Source organism: Schistocerca nitens, chromosome 3, assembly GCF_023898315.1.
Source record: "Schistocerca nitens isolate TAMUIC-IGC-003100 chromosome 3, iqSchNite1.1, whole genome shotgun sequence".
Lineage (NCBI taxonomy): Eukaryota > Metazoa > Arthropoda > Insecta > Orthoptera > Acrididae > Schistocerca > Schistocerca nitens.
In genome coordinates this window covers 279165729-279187457 of record NC_064616.1, presented here as the reverse complement: position 1 = coordinate 279187457, position 21729 = coordinate 279165729, and the positions used below count along the sequence as shown (strand labels likewise).

Sequence of the window (21729 nt, the reverse complement as noted above, 5' to 3'; positions counted from 1 at the left end):
CAGAATGTGTCACCCCAAAGGAGACTCATCAGAGAATGAAAGCAGTATATGGTGATTGTATTGATGTGAGTGCTGTGCATTGTTGGGCTAGTAAGTTTAAAGATGTTGAGGTGGGAACATCTGACCTGCATGACAAATGAGTTGGTGGATGTCCTGTGACAGCAACCGCTGAATTTCACAAGCAAAAGGTTGACAGATTGATTCAGGACAATCGTCGTATCACTCTGAGAAAAATTGCAAGCGCAATTGGCATTTCACAATAACATGTGGGTCACGTTATTGCTTTGCTTGGCTATCAGAAGATACGTGCATGTTGGGTACCCCGGATGCTGACTCCTGAAATGAAAGGACACCATACGGCATCCTCCATACAGTCCAGATTTAGCACTGTCTGACTTCCATCTGTTCCCTGTACTGAAAAACAATCTCTGGGGACGTTATTATGCTTCTGATGAAGATGTTGAGAGAACTGTGAGACTGTGGTTGCGGAAATAGCGTCGACTTCTTCCGTGATGGCTTCAGAAAACTTTTTCATTGTTGGCAGAAATGTATCCAATTGGCTGGTGATTGTGTGGAGAAGTGAATATTGTTAATTAAAGATCACATTCTAAGGAGTATTTCTGTGTTTGATTTATTAAAATATTCCCATCCAAAACCAATTAACAAAGTTGGAGACATTACTTTTCATTCAACCCTCATAGTTCTGTTAAATGATTGTCAGTCTCCACTTTAGAAACAATATAATCAAGCTGCAGTCACTAGTACATAACAGTTCTCTTCGCCAAGGTTTTCCAATGTACTGAAATATGCCCGATGCAAAACACATGATATTTAGAGGGTCACCAGCGACAATTTGAAATCCTACTGAATTTTGTTTCTTATTGTGTTATCTGTCATGTGTCTTATGTGAAGAAACTTCATTCATTTTACGTGTGTCGTGTAAGAAAATGTTATGTTTTAAGCATTTATTTACAGATTATCATTATTGTAATGATTTTGTATCATAATGAGTTACTTACTGTTTTCAATTGACAAAATACATGTATGTGAAACAGTAAACTAAAAAACATAAAACAAATACAAGTAAAATAAATAACTAGACTAATAAGGAATGTTTAAATACTTCAATTAGGTATATTGGAAAGACTGTGACAGCACATTGTGTATAGCTTATATTCCGAAAATGTTATTTCAGAAACTAGCTTTATTACACATCAATGTATAGAGCTTGAAAGCTTCTTTAATTTACATTGTTACAACAGTTTTCATTTTTCAAGATTAATTGATGATGGTGGGGCATTTTACAAAATTTAAAATTATTCCAAAACTTGATTATCCAGTGTTTGAGAATGTTTATTATATATCAACTATTACAGAGAAACACTTTTTAGATACCACCGTTTCGAAGATATTCCCTCCAAACCTAATATGCCAAATTACCTTTTGTGCTGTGTTTTACCTCGTAAAAGTGAAACTGGGCACAAAAAAAGTATTGTTATGTATCATGAATAGTAAATCACATAATATTGTGTGTATAATTTTCTTTGTATAAATGACATGAATAAGACAGAACCTTTAGTACTTCTGCTGCATGGAATGTATTGTCGTATTTTGCATTAATTTTTATGGGATAAATTGTTTCACTTAACAAGTGTTTTGCACTAAGAGTGAGATTCTGGAATGAATTATGTTCACTCTGTGAGGTTCCACTGTATTTGTCTTCAGTTCTGCTCTTAAGAAGCATGCGGGGAAGAAGAAACACTGGTGCGGGGAAGAAGGAACACTGGTGCACATACAGATCTGCTGCATACATACTTTTTATATTAATTACAGGATGCACGTAGAGCCACCTCAGTTGCATATTTGTGCAACTGAGGTGGCTATACATACATTCTGTAATTAAGTTAATGCATGGTTGCTGGACTTCAACCAATAACAATGTTTAAAATTTCAATTCTTTTTCTAGGTTACTATTCCAATACGCAAACTCTGGTTCCTCTTTATTGTATTATAAAGATAACTTCTCCCTTTGAAGGAGGGTGCCAACAAAATGTTTTTGCTTTCTGAAGAGAAAGTTGTAGAGTGAAATTTTGTGAATGGGTCTGCCTGCATATCGTGTTTCGATGTTCTCTGTCAATCCTTTCAGATATGGATCCCATATTGAGCGGCAGTACTCAAGCAGAGGATGGACAAGTGTAGCAATGGCCTTTAGCAGATACCTTGCATCTTCTAGGTGGTTTGCCAATAAAACAGTCTTTGGTTCACTTCCCCATAACATTACCTATGTGATGGTTCCATTTGAAGTTATTTGTAATTGTAATCCCTAAGTATTTAGTCGAGTTTGCAGCCTTTGTGAAATACCTTGTAGCTTAAATTTAATGGATTCTTTTTAATACACTACTGGCCATTAAAATTGCTACACCACGAAGATGACGTGCTACAGACGCGAAATTTAACCGACAGGAAGAAGATGCTGTGATACGCAAATGATTAGCTTTTCAGAGCATTCACACAAGGTTGGCGCCGGTGGCAACACCTACAACGTGCTGACATGAGGAAAGTTTCCAACCGATTTCTCATACACAGACAGTAGTTAACCAGCGTTACCTGGTAAAACGTTGTTGTGATGACTCTTGTAGGGAGGAGAAATGCGTACCATCACATTTCCGACTTTGATAAAGGTTGGATTGTAGCCTATTGCAATTGCAGTTTATCGTATGCGACATTGCTGCTCGCGTTGGTCGAGATCCAATGGCTGTTAGCAGAATATGGAATCGGTGGGTTCATGAGGGTAATACCGAACGCCGTGCTGGAACGGTGAATGCACATCGGAAGCGTGTATTCGTCATCACCATACGGGCGTATCACCCAGCGTGATGGTATGGGATGCCATTGGTTACACGTCTCAGTCACCTTTTGTTCGCATTGACGGCACTTTGAACAGTGGACGTTACATTTCAGATGTGTTACGTCCCGTGGCTCTACCCTTCATTCGATCCCTGCGAAACCCTACATTTCAGCAGGATAATGCACGACCGCATGTTGCAAGTCCTATACGGGCCTTTCTGGATACAGAAAATGTTCGAATGCTGCCCTGGCCAGCACATTCTCCAGATCTCTCACCAATTGAAAACGTCTGGTCAATGGTGGCCGAGCAACTGGCTCGTCACAATACGCCAGTCACTACTCTTGATGAACTGTGGTATCGTGTTGAAGCTGCATGGGCAGCTGTACCTGTACACGCCATCTAAGATCTGTTTGACTCAATGCCCAGACGTATCAAGGCCGTTATTACAGCCAGAGGTGGTTGTTCTGGGTACTGATTTCTCAGGATGTATGCACCCAAATTGCATGAAAATTTAATCACATGTCAGTTCTAGTATAATATATTTGTCCAATGAATACCCGTTTATCATCTGAATTTCTTCTTGGTGTAGCAATTTTAATGGATAACCTGACACTTTTATTTAGAGTCAGTTGCCACTTTTCACACCATATAGATGTCTTGTCAAAGTAATTTTGCAATTGGTTTTGATCTTCTAATGACTTCATTAGATGGTGAATGAGAGCGTAATCTACAAGCTATCTAAGAGAACTGCTCACATTGTCTCCTGAATCACTTATGTAGATTATTGAGAGCAGAGGACCTTGAACACTCCTTTGGGGAGTCCTATATACCACTTTCATTTTACTGGATGACTTCCCATCAATTACTAAGAACTGTGACCTTTCTGACAGGAAATCGTATATCCAGTTGCACAACTGAGATGCTACTCTACAGACATGCAATTTAATTAGAAGTCATTTGTGGGGAATGGTGTAAAAAGCATTCTGGAAATCTAGAAATATGGGATCTGGTTTTGCCTTTAGTCTGTGGTTCACAAGATATTACGAGAGAGCAGGTCAGGCTGTTTCAAACGAGCTATGCTTTCTAAATCTGTGCTGATAATCTTTTCAGGCTCAAGGAAATCTATCATATTTGAACTTGGAACATGTTAAAGGATACTGCAGCATACTGGCATAAAGGATGCAGGTCTGTAATTTTGTAGGCCCATTCTTACATCTAGAAGTCATCTGCACTTTTTCGAGTCGCTGTGGACTGGGCTGGGTGGGTTTTTCTATAGGCGCTGTGGCAAAGGCATCCACTTCATTTGCAGCAGACAAGGACATTGAGGAAAGGAAATGCATTGTCTTTTTCTACCTCTGTGGTGAACTGGATGTTACTGTTAATGCTGTTGATGTGTTCCATGAACTAGACAAGTTTCTCACGTCCATGCTGCTAAATGACAAGTGTTCATTAAAGTATTACAAAAAACAGCCAGGCTTTAATGGTGCAGTGTGTAAGGCAATATCCGTAGAATTCTTCATGAAGAAGTTTTATAACAGCTGGAGCTAAAGAGCCACCCATTGCAATGCTGTCCATCTGATCATAATACTGGCCTTTGTACAGAAAATAAACAATGTAAGAGTGGACCGAAATAGTTCTTATTGTCAGGTTCTTGGAACACCTCGACAACATTAACAGTAACTTCCAGTTCACCATGGAGGTAGAAAAAGACAATATATTGCCCTTCCTCAATGTCATCTGTTGTAAATGAAATGGATGCCTTGGCCACAGCAAGTATAGAAAACCCTCCCACACCAATCTGTAATTGCACATCATCAGCCATCTTCACCAAGCGCACAAGCACAATTTTTTACAAATTTTGGTGCATTGTGCAAGGATGATAGCCGATGCTGGTAACCTGCCCTATGAGGTGAGCCACCTATGTGAGGTCTACAGGAACAATTTTAATCACTTGATGCAGCACATCTGGTGCAATTTTAAGGGTGAAAACACTCTAACATATTATGACATATTTGGTTATATCTCTGAAACCATGAGAGGAAAACAGAAATGTCTCAAATTGAAGCTTAACGGTAATAAACATTCTTGAATATGGTACAGTCAAATTTTGCAGAATACCATCATTTAATTTTGCAAAGTTATAAATTTACTGAATTTAGGAAATTTTGGGTGTTTGCAGATGAGCTTCGAAAGCTAGAAATCAACTGAAATTATCAGCAGATTTCTTTAAAGCATCTGAAAAATGGATATACAATTTCAAACAGAAACACATACCTGCCAACTCTCCCAATTCAGGTGGGAGATTGCGATTTTCTCCTTTTCTCCCACCTCTTGATTATTTCTTTATTTCTCCCAGTTTTTACTAATTATCAACAAACCTAAGATATTTGTTTTGTAAACCCACTATTTGTTTTTTTACTACCAATGCTCAGAATTAATTTGCTCATTATTTTGTTTGAATCAGTATACACCGAAGTGCCAAAAGGACTGGTATAGGCATGCATATCCAAATACAGAAACATGTAAACAGGTAGAATGCAGCGCTGCAGTCGGCAATGCCTATATAAATGACAAGTGTCTGGCGCAGTTGTTAGATCAGTTTCTGCTGCTACAATGGCAGGTTATCAAGATTTAAGTGAATTTGAATGTAGTGTTACAGTTTTTTGGCACACGAGTGATGGGAAGGCATCTCCAAGGTAGCGATGAAGTGGGAATTTTCCCGTATGATGATTATACGAGTGTACCACGTATATCAGGAATCCAGTAAAACATCAAATCTCCGACGTCGCTGCAACTGAAAAAAGATCCTTCAAGAATGAGACCAATGATGACTGAAGAGAACCGTTCAACGTGAAAGAAGTGCAACCCTTCTGCAAATTGCTGGGGATTTCGGTGCTGGGATATCAACAAGTGTCAGTGTGCGAACCATTCAACAAAACATCATCTATATGGGCTTTCGGAGCCAAAGTCCCACTCATGAATCCTGGATGATTGCAGGACACAAAACTGTACGCCTCGCCTGGGGACCCATAAACTGACGTTTGGCTGGTCGGACTAGTCTCATTCCAAATTGTATCGACCGGATGGAGATGTATGGGTATGTAGACAACCTCAAGAATCCATGGATGATGCACGTCAGCAGGGCCTGTTAAAACTTATGGAGGCTCTGTAATGATGTGGGGCGTGTGCAGTTGGAGTGATACAGAATCCCCGATACGTCTAGATACGACTCTTGACAGGTGACACACATGTGAGCATACTGTCTGATCATGCACATTCATTCATGTCTGTTGTGCATTCTGATGGACTTGGGTGATTCCAGCAGGACAATGTGACACTGCGACACCCCACAAACCCAGAATTGCTGCAGAGTGACTCCAGAAAAACTCTTCTGAGTTTGAATACTCGTCTTTCCGCTGGCCATCAAACTCTCCAGACATGAACATTATTGAGCATATCTGGGATGCCTTGCAATGTGCTGTTCAGAAGAGATTTCCACTCCTCATACTCTTATGGACAGCTCCGCATGATTCATGGCATCAATTCCCTCCAGCAGTCTTTTCTGAAGGAAAGGATTACTACACTGTGGAAAGATGTGACACCTGTAACAACCTGGGTGACGTTCCTGTAGTTTGTCATCCCAAATTACAGTCTCAATGTAGTACAGGGTATCATCTTCCACAGCGACCCCACTTTACAAACCAATGACAAATTGCATGCCAATGTGAAGCTAGAATACACATTGTGCTGGCTGAACACACAGTGACTGCAGTTTGACAAGTGGACTGGGGTGGGGGATTTTGTTGGGTGGGGTGGGTAGAGGGAGGATTAGGGACGGATAACTAACAGCTCAGAAGGAGGCAGTAGGTGTGCGGTATTGGGGTGCGACACACAGGCACCAGAGCCGATTAGTTCGTGCGGTGCATGACAATGATTGTGGAGGAATGAATTGAGAGGGGGAGCAGGACAGATGAAGGGGAGGCTGCAGGTTAGAGTATGAGTGCAGTGTGTTAGTGGAAATTGAGGCCAACAAGATTATGGAAGTGAAGGATGTGTTGCAGTAGTTCATAAAAACTCATGCTGGGGGGAATGATAAAGATGGTACAGGCTGTGAAGCAACCATTGAACGCAAACAATTCTTGCTTAGCGGTGTGTTCCACCACTGAGTGGTCAACTCTGTTCTTGGCCACAATTTGTTGGTGGCCAATCATTGTAGTGGACAGCTGGTTGGTAGTTATTTTCACATAAAATTCTATGCAGAAATTTCTCAGTTGCTATGCAGTGGATTTGGATGGAAAATTGAGCAGCTGGCACATCATCAAATTAAATGTGACTGCTGTATCCAGTGATGACTCAAGTAGGTACTATAAAAGTTGTATACACCCAGAGCCTTGAAATTGTTAGCAGTGAATATATCTTAACAAGTAATGAAACTTATTTAAATCGGTGTATTAATTTGGAGTTTTATGACACAATGGGCGCACCTGTAAACAGCTTAAAACAAGTGTCTTTATTTTATTGAAAAACTTTAAAATGTTGCTGAAAATATCACAACCAACAACTACAGTCAGCAATTGTGGTTTACTCAGAGTTCACATTTGTCCATCTACAATGTCAGGACATAAAGTTTAAATAAGCTTATATACTAAAAGAAAATGTCAAGAAGCAGTCTGTTTTCCAATTCTCTGCATAAAGCTTGAAACAAATGGTGAATGAATGTCAGAAATCTAACATGGGTGCTGGACCATTTACTACAGTAGATAACAAATGAAGGGATTTATGGCATAATGGTGCGAGTCGATTTTGCTGACTTTGAGAAACTGAATGTTTTGTGAAACATTGCACAGAAAAATCGGGAAAGCACTGTAGAAGTATGTAGAGGGATGTTAAGTCTAATAAGGGAGAGTATTAATACTGGAGGATAAATTAAGTGTAGTAATATTAATATTATCACCATAATTACTGTAAATTCCATGAATTTCACTTTGACATAAAAATACTTGAGCACAATTAAGTGTAGTAAAATTAATTTTAGTAACATACATTTAACAGGTTTTCAGAAATTACTGCAACCAGTCGCCTTATATGTAGATGTATTTTATTTAACCATGACCGGTTTCGAGCTGCCTAGCAACTCATCATCAGATGGTGTATACATTTAGTGCTTTTTTGTACCCATTGTGTGGGTGGTTGAGTATCTGTGGCTAGACAGAAACGAGAACAAATAATCGCTACATGTGGTACAGTAACACGAAATATTTACAGCACAATTTATGTTTAACGTATAAGAGCAAATAATCACTAGATGTGGTACAGTTACATGAAATATTTACAGTTTAATTTACGTTTTGAGGTGTTACTTACAAATAAATCTTTTTGCAGGTATATATATCTCTTTTAGGACGTATTTTTGAAACCATTGTGTCTTGTTTTTCACAATTTCACAAGTTAAAACTTTCACTAGATGTATATTACTTTTATGAGGCACTGTTGGAAACATATATCTCGTTTTTCGTAAACTTCGCTGAACACACTTAGCCACAGATACGAATACAGGATTTGCACATTATAAACAAGCCAAAGATTGCAATATAACTACAGTATCAAAGATTTCAAGTTGACCAGAGGCATTATTAGTCATCACACACACTGACAAGAGATTTGTCTTTATTACATAGAAAATAAATGTAAATTAGCTTAAACTAGTAAAATGTTTATTTATAAATTAGCTGTGCAATTTAACAGGTATATAAAACTAGATTTTATACATTATATTTCAGTTACACTTAAGATTATTGGTATTGAGAGTATTATGACAGCTAATTTCTTGCTCCTTCCATTGGCTGATCTTGGCATATGATGTCTGGGATGAGAGGTTGATGGTTAACTTGAAATAATAAGTAATGCTGGAACTTGTAAGGGTGTGGAAAAGGAGTTGGCGGTGGTGGGGGGGGGGGGAGGGAGGTGGTTGTATAGGAAAAAGGAGAGGGTGATGTGGAGAGAGAAGAGAGCTGAAGGGGGGGGGAGGGGGGGGCAGAAGTGGTACAAGCTTTTATGTGTGTGTGGGGGGGGGGGCATTTTGTTACTGAATGACTGTTTAGTTTTTTTAAGTTCAAAGAATCCTTAAAATTCTGAAAGAAGGAGTTATTCGCCAGTTCTGTCTGCTCATTTAAAATGGTATGTGGGGAATTATGTTTGTGGGTAAAAATCTCTAATTGTTCGAGAAGATCCATCTTGAATCCCTTGTCTACAGTGTGTAGGATTTGAAGGTTAGTTTTAATGTCTGTTATGGAATGTTTATTATCTGCTAGATGGGTAGCAAAAGTGGATCTATTTAAGTTGTTTAGGCGAAGTGCATCAGTGTGCTCTTTGTATCGGATCTCAAAATTTCTACCTGTTTGCCCTATGTAGTAGCAGGAGCAGCTGTCACATCTTAATTTATATATACCAGATTTTTGGTAGGGTGTGCTGGCTCTTTTGGTGTTGTGGACTATTTTGTTCTGTATTTTGTTGTTAGTGTGAAAACTTATTTTGACATTATGTGGTTTGAATAGCTTAGCAAGTTTGTATGAGATATTGCCGAGAAACGGCATACAAACGAATTTGGTTTCTTCTGCTACTGAGGTCTGGCTTGCTAGTTTTGCTTTGTTAGATATAATGTTTTTATCTAATTTTTCAATTATGCTTGGGTCATAAGCATTGTTTGATGCTATTGTTTTTAATATATTGATTTCATTAATTTTTGCAGTAGGATCAGCTTGAATCTTGTTGATACGGTTAAGTGCTGATTTGAAAAAAGCTAGTTTATGCTGATTTGGGTGGCATGATGTATTGTTTATTATAACATCTGAAGTGGTGGGTTTCCTATATATCTGAAATTTATGTTTGTTGTTGTGATGTGTTATGTTTAGGTCAAGAAAATAGATACCTTTTTGGGTTTGGTGTTCTACTGTGAACTGTATTTTGGGGTGAACATTATTAAGTTTACCAGCTAAGGCCTCAATTTCAGTGGCTGTCCCATCATATAACAACAGGGTGTCATCAACATATCGTTTATAATAAATGATCTTGTCTGTTTCTATTGGGTTTGCTTTAAAGAATTTAATTTCAAGATCATTAATGTAGATGTCAGCAAGAAGGCCAGCTAGACTACTGCCCATTGCTAGACCATCATGTTGAATATATATTTTGTTGTTGAAGGTGAAGTAATTGTGGGACAGCACTAATTCAAGTAAATCCATCAGCTCACAGATTTCCATGTCACTTAACTTTTTATGTTGTAATAAGTTATTTTTTATTATTCGAAGTGTGTCTATTATAGGTATGTTTGTGTACAGGTTGACAATATCAAGGGATGCAAAGTTAGCTGCATTGGGAATGGAAATTTCTCTGATACTGTCAATCAAATCATAGGTGTTTTTTATGGAATAATTGGTTGGGAATGTATAATATTTCTTGAGTATTTCATGCAGTTTTTTAGTCACTTTGTACCCTGGGCTATTTATGGAATTCACAATCGGGCGTATCGGGTGTCCATCTTTATGAATTTTAGGTTGTGATCTAAGCTTTGGTGCTGTAGGGTTCATTATAACACATTGTTTGGCTTCAATGGATGTCAGCAGAAAGTTACAATTTTTTAACATGTCTTTTATTTTAGCTTGGTATTTGGGAGTGGGGTCAGATTTCAACTCAGTTATGTTGTTATTCTTGAAAAATTCTAGGGTTTTCTTAATGTAATCAGACTCGTACATTATCACGGCTGTGCTGCCTTTGTCAGATTTAACAACAAGGGCACTACTGTTTGTTAGCTTTTTGTTAATTTGTTTCAGTGTTGCAGATTCATCATGTTTATTACTATGGAGCCTTTGTGCATCTATGGTTTTCTTTATTATTTTGTTTGCTTCATGGGCTAGAGCATTTTGATCATTCTGATCTAGTTTTGATGTTATACACGCTATTTTGGTGTTAGTTATTAGGTCTTTAACAATGTTGTAATCAAGTTTTGTGGCAATATTATGTTTAAGTCCCTTATTTAACAAATTTAATTCTGTGCTATTGAAATTAATGCTTGTTGTGTTAACTACTCTCTCAAAGAATTTATGTTGCACGGGAGGGCATTCATTTGGTGGAATGGGGGATTTTTTGGCAATCAGGAGTGAGAGCTTTTCGTTTTGTTTATGTGCAATTTTCAACATCTCTTTATGCACATTTAGTTGGGTTAGATCTAAGAAATTCGTGATTTGGCTTAGAGTGAGATAGTTGCTTAACTCTAAGTGCAGCATGTAGATGTCCCTGTTTAACAAGTCTTTTCGTTTGTAATGTGATCTAATTTCATTTTTGATCCATACAATTTCACATTTTCTCTTGGCATCAAATTTAATAAGCAATGTATCTTAGAGAATGTAACTCCTAATTACATAAGAGTTGTAGTTAAAGACCAGAGTGAATCTGCACAAGCAGCCAAGAGAAAATGTGAAATTGTATGGATCAAAAATGAAATTAGATCACATTACAAACGAAAAGACTTGTTAAACAGGGACATCTACATGCTGCACTTAGAGTTAAGCAACTATCTCACTCTAAGCCAAATCACGAATTTCTTAGATCTAACCCAACTAAATGTGCATAAAGAGATGTTGAAAATTGCACATAAACAAAAAGAAAAGCTCTCACTCCTGATTGCCAAAAAATCCCCCATTCCACCAAATGAATGCCCTCCCGTGCAACATAAATTCTTTGAGAGAGTAGTTAACACAACAAGCATTAATTTCAATAGCACAGAATTAAATTTGTTAAATAAGGGACTTAAACATAATATTGCCACAAAACTTGATTACAACAGTGTTAAAGACCTAATAACTAACACCAAAATAGCATGTATAACATCAAAACTAGATCAGAATGATCAAAATGCTCTAGCCCATGAAGCAAACAAAATAATAAAGAAAACCATAGATGCACAAAGGCTCCATAGTAATAAACATGATGAATCTGCAACACTGAAACAAATTAACAAAAAGCTAACAAACAGTAGTGCCCTTGTTGTTAAATCTGACAAAGGCAGCACAGCCGTGATAATGTACGAGTCTGATTACATTAAGAAAACCCTAGAATTTTTCAAGAATAACAACATAACTGAGTTGAAATCTGACCCCACTCCCAAATACCAAGCTAAAATAAAAGACATGTTAAAAAATTGTAACTTTCTGCTGACATCCATTGAAGCCAAACAATGTGTTATAATGAACCCTACAGCACCAAAGCTTAGATCACAACCTAAAATTCATAAAGATGGACACCCGATACGCCCGATTGTGAATTCCATAAATAGCCCAGGGTACAAAGTGACTAAAAAACTGCATGAAATACTCAAGAAATATTATACATTCCCAACCAATTATTCCATAAAAAACACCTATGATTTGATTGACAGTATCAGAGAAATTTCCATTCCCAATGCAGCTAACTTTGCATCCCTTGATATTGTCAACCTGTACACAAACATACCTATAATAGACACACTTCGAATAATAAAAAATAACTTATTACAACATAAAAAGTTAAGTGACATGGAAATCTGTGAGCTGATGGATTTACTTGAATTAGTGCTGTCCCACAATTACTTCACCTTCAACAACAAAATATATATTCAACATGATGGTCTAGCAATGGGCAGTAGTCTAGCTGGCCTTCTTGCTGACATCTACATTAATGATCTTGAAATTAAATTCTTTAAAGCAAACCCAATAGAAACAGACAAGATCATTTATTATAAACGATATGTTGATGACACCCTGTTGTTATATGATGGGACAGCCACTGAAATTGAGGCCTTAGCTGGTAAACTTAATAATGTTCACCCCAAAATACAGTTCACAGTAGAACACCAAACCCAAAAAGGTATCTATTTTCTTGACCTAAACATAACACATCACAACAACAAACATAAATTTCAGATATATAGGAAACCCACCACTTCAGATGTTATAATAAACAATACATCATGCCACCCAAATCAGCATAAACTAGCTTTTTTCAAATCAGCACTTAACCGTATCAACAAGATTCAAGCTGATCCTACTGCAAAAATTAATGAAATCAATATATTAAAAACAATAGCATCAAACAATGCTTATGACCCAAGCATAATTGAAAAATTAGATAAAAACATTATATCTAACAAAGCAAAACTAGCAAGCCAGACCTCAGTAGCAGAAGAAACCAAATTCGTTTGTATGCCGTTTCTCGGCAATATCTCATACAAACTTGCTAAGCTATTCAAACCACATAATGTCAAAATAAGTTTTCACACTAACAACAAAATACAGAACAAAATAGTCCACAACACCAAAAGAGCCAGCACACCCTACCAAAAATCTGGTATATATAAATTAAGATGTGACAGCTGCTCCTGCTACTACATAGGGCAAACAGGTAGAAATTTTGAGATCCGATACAAAGAGCACACTGATGCACTTCGCCTAAACAACTTAAATAGATCCACTTTTGCTACCCATCTAGCAGATAATAAACATTCCATAACAGACATTAAAACTAACCTTCAAATCCTACACACTGTAGACAAGGGATTCAAGATGGATCTTCTCGAACAATTAGAGATTTTTACCCACAAACATAATTCCCCACATACCATTTTAAATGAGCAGACAGAACTGGCGAATAACTCCTTCTTTCAGAATTTTAAGGATTCTTTGAACTTAAAAAACTAAACAGTCATTCAGTAACAAAATGCCCCCCCCCCCCACACACACATAAAAGCTTGTACCACTTCTGCCCCCCCCTCCCCCCCCCCCCTTCAGCTCTCTTCTCTCTCCACATCACCCTCTCAACTCCCCCCCCCCCCTCTCCTTTTTCCTATACAACCACCTCCCTCCCCCCCCCCCCCACCCGCCACCGCCAACTCCTTTTCCACACCCTTACAAGTTCCAGCATTACTTATTATTTCAAGTTAACCATCAACCTCTCATCCCAGACATCATATGCCAAGATCAGCCAATGGAAGGAGCAAGAAATTAGCTGTCATAATACTCTCAATACCAATAATCTTAAATGTAACTGAAATATAATGTATAAAATCTAGTTTTATATACCTGTTAAATTGCACAGCTAATTTATAAATAAACATTTTACTAGTTTAAGCTAATTTACATTTATTTTCTATGTAATAAAGACAAATCTCTTGTCAGTGTGTGTGATGACTAATAATGCCTCTGGTCAACTTGAAATCTTTGATACTGTAGTTATATTGCAATCTTTGGCTTGTTTATAATGTGCAAATCCTGTATTCGTATCTGTGGCTAAGTGTGTTCAGCGAAGTTTACGAAAAACGAGATATATGTTTCCAACAGTGCCTCATAAAAGTAATATACATCTAGTGAAAGTTTTAACTTGTGAAATTGTGAAAAACAAGACACAATGGTTTCAAAAATACGTCCTAAAAGAGATATATATACCTGCAAAAAGATTTATTTGTAAGTAACACCTCAAAACCTAAATTAAACTGTAAATATTTCATGTAACTGTACCACATCTAGTGATTATTTGCTCTTATACGTTAAACATAAATTGTGCTGTAAATATTTCGTGTTACTGTACCACATGTAGCGATTATTTGTTCTCGTTTCTGTCTAGCCACAGATACTCAACCACCCACACAATGGGTACAAAAAAGCACTAAATGTATACACCATCTGATGATGAGTTGCTAGGCAGCTCGAAACCGGTCATGGTTAAATAAAATACATCTACATATAAGGCGACTGGTTGCAGTAATTTCTGAAAACCTGTTCACACCACAGTCGCAGTGCTCCACATCCACAATGGATAAAAGTCTCACATACATTTAACATCATAATTGTGTATAAATTGCGTGAATTTCAGCTTTAATTAACACAAAACATATGTCATCTTTGTCCTCAAAAGTTTCTTTCACAGAATGGAGAAACACATGGTGAGTAGGAGGTATCTATGGTAAAATGTCCTTTTTCTTGAAATTACTGATTTGTCGTGTTTAACCATATGGTGGTTCCTGTTTTATACTGTTGACCTGGACTGTACATCCCTTCTTTCCCTTTTGTATGTCGAAGATTAAAAACTCAGCATTTTAGATGTTCTATACTTCAACTACTGAATTTGCAGCCAAGACACCGGACACTTAAATTCATTAGTTTTGTGGTGTACTACTGCCTTTGCCAAAGCTACTGTCGATACAAATTCTTCTTGTTATATCTGTACTGCTGCAAATGGCTTCTTTCTTCATGATAGAGCAATGATTTTATGCCAGTCTGATGATGTGTAATTAGTTTCTCCTTTTGTCTGGAGTTTCACAGAGCCAAAATCAGCATTGTTTGGTAGATATGAGTGCCCACAGGTCATAAAAACATGGCAAAGAACATAGACTTGAAGCAGTGGATTTATCACAAGCTTCAAACAGGAAAGTGCTGTTTTAAAGTTTCTGTTTTGTCCAGCACAGGCATCACTGTATATGTTTATGTTTCTTCTTTTACTAGCAACTTCTTCTATCTGTTTCACTATGCATAATGAAATTTCCTGTGATCATTCGAAGCTGTAGTTTTGTCCCACTTACACATGAAAGCAGACTCAATTCTGAGCTGATGACAGCCAAGATTATAGCAATATAAATTGTGCTTATAATATGCTACTAACATGTTGACTGTATAAATGCCAGGGCTTTTTTCAAATCAATTTAAAAAGGATAAACATCTTTGGAGTTAGATTTGGATAATTCCTTCTGCACTTTCATCAAATTTCATGCAGATTTGATTCTCCTTAAATGTAATTTGTGTTGCACTTCTAATTTTTTGTTCAACTTCAGTAATTGATTCCCATCTGGTATTTACTACATATTGTGTATGTACCTCTTCTTTGTGGATAAAAACTTAGACTGAAATTGCGACTGAAAATTTTTCCATACAAAGGCTCTGGCATTGGTTTCATGTTATCGTCAACACATTTTTCTTCATATAAATTGTACAGAACTCTGATGTTCAATTCAGGACTCGAGTAACATCTGTTAGGAATTTCTGATCATGAATAATGTGATGGATGACATGGAAAACTTTCAATGTATGAATGAATATGACTTAACTGTAACTTCTGGAGAGCTTAATGATGACCTCTTAAATCATTATCAGGCACCTATCCTTTTTTTTATTTTTTGTGTGATTGACTCATCCTGCTATCAGAAATTTGAGAAGTTCTCAGAAAATACTTTTCACAGACTTTTAACTGATCAGTTCTGAACATGTAAATAGTATTTGCCAGTATAAGCCTTTGAAAGTCAAGATCCCATTCATCGTCATTTTGCTGCAGGAGATTCTGATTTGGTTAGAGCACATAGGTAGGCATATTGAAAGGCAAAAGATCCCATTTTCCAAAAACTATCAAAAAGTATTTTCCTTTCTTCTTCAGTTACTTTCGAAGCGAATTGTAGTCTACAGTGGCAGTCATCATTACAAAATATTTTGACAGGAACTGTCTTACCTTTTCTGGTGGCATATTTCTGACCTCAGTTCCTTTTGAGTTTCATCTGGTGTATCTTCTCTCCGTCATTTTCTTCTACGAGTGTGCTGTTCCTCATTTTCTTCATTAGACTCACTTTTGGATGGTCACTATTCTGAAACAGAATCCGAAATTTCCCCCTCTTTGTTCACAATTTCTCTAAGCCTTTCTGCATTATTCATATTACCATAAACATAATCTCATACGAACATCAGTAACACCTGCCAAATAATCAAGCTGATGATGATGATGATGATGATGATGATGATGATGATGATGATGATGATGATGATGATGATGATGATGATGATGAAGAAGAAGAATGGAAAACCTCCCAGGGGCGAACGTAATTTTGTTTCATGGCATTGTGATGCAAGGCAGACTTCCTTCACTGTGCCATAACATGTATCATACAAACCATTTCGCAGTAGAACTTTTGGTGCCATCTGTGAGGCTACTGTTCATACAAAGACATACATCACCATGCCATCCAAAAGACTGAAGTTTCCTCTACATAATGTAGTAATTGTTTTCGTCAAAATCTGACTTACACCGTTATGCTATAAAACTCTTCAAATGGTGTGGGAAGAGGCTGTAAGCAGTTATTGATGATTTGGGTAAATGTTTTTCACTGGACAGTACACATTTTTCTTCAAACAAATGGTACCCACTGGTTAGAACATTCTCCCTATTTGGAAAGACAAAATAATTTTTGAGGTGGGAGTTCTGCATTATGAAAGTGTTAGGATTCAGTTGGAATAGAGCAGCAGATGAAGGGAAATAAATTTCTTACTAAAATAATGAAGGAAACATTTATAATTTAGGAGTAAAGGAGACTACTCATAGAATCATTGACAGGTGCACAAAAAAGAATGGCAGCTTTGCTAGATTTTGGAAGAAATCTTATGATGAGCTAGCTCTCTCCTTCTGTACCAGAAATGCAGTTCAGCAGGTGAGCTGGGGTGGGGGTTGTGATATGTAGGGTAGGTAGAGGGAGAAAGGGGCGGGAAGCAGGAGGAGGGGTTTGAGATGGGTAGCTAGTGGTTCGAGGGAAGACAGTAGTTATGCAGGGTAGGAATGCAGGAGGGACGACTGGCAGGTACACAGGCAAGACTTGCAATAGATGGGCACCAGAGGCAGTAGGATTTGGCACACGAGGAAGATAATGTGGAGGCATGGGTTGGGAGGGGGTGATTGAACTGAGAAAAGGTGAACAGTTGGGTAGAGGGTGTGCGAAAAGTGGGTTTTATTGGAGATTGAGGCCAGGAAGGTTATGGGTGTGTGTATTTGTACTCTAGCTTCTTAAAGGATTTCTTCCAAAAGCTAGTAAACTTTTCATTCTTTTTTGTGTGCCTATTGATGACAATGCTTTTGCCATTCTCCTTTACTCCTAAATTATTTTCATTCTGCCACCATTTTCCTTCCTATGTTTAAAGGAGACATTTAAATTTGTGCTATCCTTAAGAGGTATCGACCTCTTAACTATCCATGTTTAAACATAAATGAATTCAGTGGAACAAAGTGAAAAAATACTTACTAAAGAACAACATCACTTGCTGTTAGGTGGGAACAGTTTTGCTATTATGTCAAACTTATGTGGAAAGGACATTCATGGGAAGAAACTATTCATAAAAAGATAGAACAAGTCATTGTTAACGTTTAGACAAACAGTTTAACAGTGTCAACTTTTTAGGTGATGTTAATAAAAAGCAACTCAGTAAATGACAGTACTATTATCAACACAAGTAACACAGGTGTGAGTGTAATAGTTGCTCTATTCATCATGCAAAATATCATCTTCTATTCATAAGAAGGGTTGTATTGAGTACGTGTACTGTTGCTTCTTCCCATATGTGGCTAGTAGTCCCTTTAATGTACTACTTGCAGATCGCTCATTACAAAAGATGAACTATATCACAGCAACATTTTATTTTCATGAATGTAAATGAACTGATCATTTTCATTATTAAAATTAGTGTACTATACTGAAAAATTAAATTTTATTTCAGGGACTAAGAGGCCAAAGAGAGAGGTGACCCGGTATTTTGTGGATCAGCCTTTCCTCTTCTTCTTGCTGCATCGTGACACACAGCTCGTATTGTTAGCTGGGAAGGTGCAAAATCCTACCCAAGTACCATGATGTGTGCCTCTCAATGGCAACCAATTGTGAACATTTGCTACTCATGTCTTATGTACTGATTCATCTCAATGTAATTAAACATCACCTCCATAAATAAGTACAACATATTTGTGTTTAGTTGTGACTGGTTTTGTGCGCCGAGTTACGTATTCTTCAATGAGAGTCTAGAGATTATTGTGCCGGGTCGGTAGTGTACATCGCAGAAACTACGCATACATCTTCATTGTACTTGGAGCTCAGATATTTTACATAAAATAAATGCTGCTATAGGCAAAAACTGAAATCTGTTTCTTTGTTATTGGTAATAGTCCATGGCACTGCATAAAGCTTCATCACGTGCACAAAATATTTCATCTCGTTGGATATAACTTTTGCTAGCTGTCAAGCTAATGATGATCAAATCATTTCTTCCATTTTTTGTGGATGAAAAGACTAGTTTTCAACCAAAGGCTTTTTGTACAGTGAAGAAGTAGTAGTACTGTACAGTGTGTGTATAACAAATGATTCCTTATTTTGTTAAATGATGTAATTTGATGTAGAGTTGAAATTTTTTATGGTGGAAGTCACTGTACTGGTGTGAAGAAGAAAAGCCTGAAAAGGGAAAACATAGGCAGAGAAATGTTACAAAATTGGATCAGGACATCTAATTATGTCTTTTTTTTTTGTTGGCAATGCCCTAAAATATTTTTTAAACTGTTTTATGAAAGTATTAAGTATGCTAAGCGGTCAGTTGGGTAAAGATTTGCTAATCTGAGGAACTGCAAAGCTCTGAATGCTTCAGGTTTTCGAATAACATCACTGTTCGTAGTAGTGAGTGAAGTGGCTTCGTGGTTGCAAATGTGGACTCGTGTTCAAGAGAAGTGGAATTCAGTTCCTTGTCAAGCAATCCTGATTTAAGTTTTCCATTGCTTCCTTAAGTCACTTCACACACATGCTGCGGTGATTCCTTTATTGTTAACTCCAACAAAATTAAATGTTCATTAATGATCAGGATGTGTTAGTGCTTCATCTTTCAAACATTTGATGTCTACTGGATGTTGACATACAGGGTGGTTCAGGAGGAATTTCACATAATTTGTGAGGTGATTCTGCATGTAAAAATAAATGGAAAAAGTCTGATTTTAGATTGTTATGGAACTGGAGCGGGTTGAAGACTACGCACATCCATGAATTAATATGAAGACAAGTGTGGATATTACTTACCGAAATGATGTGTAGGTGCTATGGTGGACAGAATAATGGTGGAACAGATGACCGATTTATCATACAAGAGATTGGGGGGGGGGGGGGGGGGGCGGCACACTGACGTCACACTGAATCAACAACTGCAAGCATACCCAGTGTACAATCGTGGGTTGGAGCAGTGAGCAGTTGTGAGGCCATGTGCATGTGCGTGTTCGTGTTGTGCTGGAGTGTTGCCCATTTGTGCCCATGAATACCAGCAAGCCATAGAAGTTCACCCATGCAGAATATGCAGACATGTTGTTTGTGTAGGAGAATTGTAACTGCAGTGCAGCTGTGACAGAATACCAGGGACATGTTCCTGAGGGACAAACCCCTGTGCCAGGGTATCTGTCAGGGTTTTTGAGACATTACATGAATCTGGAACACTACACAGTGTACACGTAACATCAAAATGTGAGGCGATCCAGTCAGTTGAGGAAAGGGAAGATATTATTGCAATGGTACAATGGCATCCCACCAATAGTGCATGCCATGTTAACCATCAGCTCAGTATTCCTCTAACACAATTGTAGTGTACATCAAATTTTGAGGGCTTGTACCCATTCCACGTGCAGCCCGTGCAACATCTGCATCCAGATGACTCGGGAAGTAGACAAAAATTTTATGAATGGTTGGCTGAACACAAAGATGTGCAATACACTTTATTTACAGATGAGACTACATTTACATGCAGTGGTATCTTGAACACCTTCAATTATTGTACATGGGCAACGGAAAACCCACATGACACTAGGCAAACAAGATTCCAATTTAGGTCCTCAGTGAAAGTCTGATATGGTATGATTGATGACCTGGTGACAGGGCCTGTGTTCCTGCCAAATCATGACAGCTGCAGAATACACACATTCCATGATAGAAGACCTGCCTGCACTTGGAAGATGTGACATTAAAGCAATGGCGACATTGTACATGCAACGTGATGGATCACTGATTCACTGTACCAGACAAGTATCTCAGAATCTGGATAACACATTTCCATGGTGGATTGGCTGTGATGCCATTCCAAATCTCCTGATGTAACCCCAGTAGACTTCTGTTTATGTGGCTGGTTAAAGGGAGACGTGTATTTTGTGACGGTAGATACACATGAAGAACTTGTTGCTCGCATCACCAATGCTGTTACCCACATCAAAGCATGCTGAGATGATCATCTATGGGCAGTACAGCACACCCTCCAGTGAATTGCCAAGTGCATTGAGACGGGTGGGGGGACTTCTTGAACACCTCTTATATGGTGAATCAGTCATCTGTCCACCCATTATACTGTCTAACATTGTGTACATGGCCCGAACCATTTCTGTTATAATCGAAAATCTAACACATGTTCATAGCACTTTTTCAGTTTATTTTCACTTGTGGAATCACCTCACAAGTTACGTTAATTCTTCTGAGTCTCCTAAAAATTTTAAATACCAGTAGAAAAAACTTTATTAGCTACACTCACATGAAAATGCTGAAGTCTTGTAACTGCAGGAAATACTCCAAATCGTGCTATGTTAAGTTTTGTCATAAAACATTGCATCATTAACAACAAGAAAGTTCTTAGAGCACATCCTGTTTGGAGGCTAATTGCCTGAGAGGAAGTAACTGTAAGTATATAGGAAAACATGGAACTAACTTTTTGCCTGCAGCTTTGTCCACGTACACGTATGTCATATATGTTGCACACATGTACTATATGCCTAAATCTCTACTGTTTAACATCGTATGACTCCGGAGTGGATGGTATTTAGCTGTGTGGCCTGATCTTTTGTGCTGAAATATGTTGACATAATATTGGCTTGCTGTAGTGCTCATTCTCACATCTGGGTTGACACACTGAACCACACAAATAAGAGACAGTTTGCACTTCATACATTTAAAGTATTCCAAGTCATCTAAATGCAGGAAAGACATACCAACAGATTATTTTTGAACATTTTTACATACCATCCCCTTCCTCATCTTCATCACC

The 21729-nt window shown here is 37.7% G+C and overlaps 1 protein-coding gene across 1 annotated transcript in view; it reads left to right on the top strand.

The window, feature by feature from the left end:
• The window catches only part of LOC126249574 (intracellular coagulation inhibitor 3-like), a 200968-nt gene extending 182146 nt beyond the window's left edge, over positions 1-18822 (top strand). The window contains exon 7 of the mRNA XM_049951239.1: positions 18400-18822. Within this exon, the coding sequence (XP_049807196.1) occupies positions 18400-18530 (131 nt within the window). The 3' untranslated portion in view covers positions 18531-18822. The remainder of the gene's footprint in view (positions 1-18399) is intronic.
• Positions 18823-21729: the final 2907 nt, after the last annotated feature.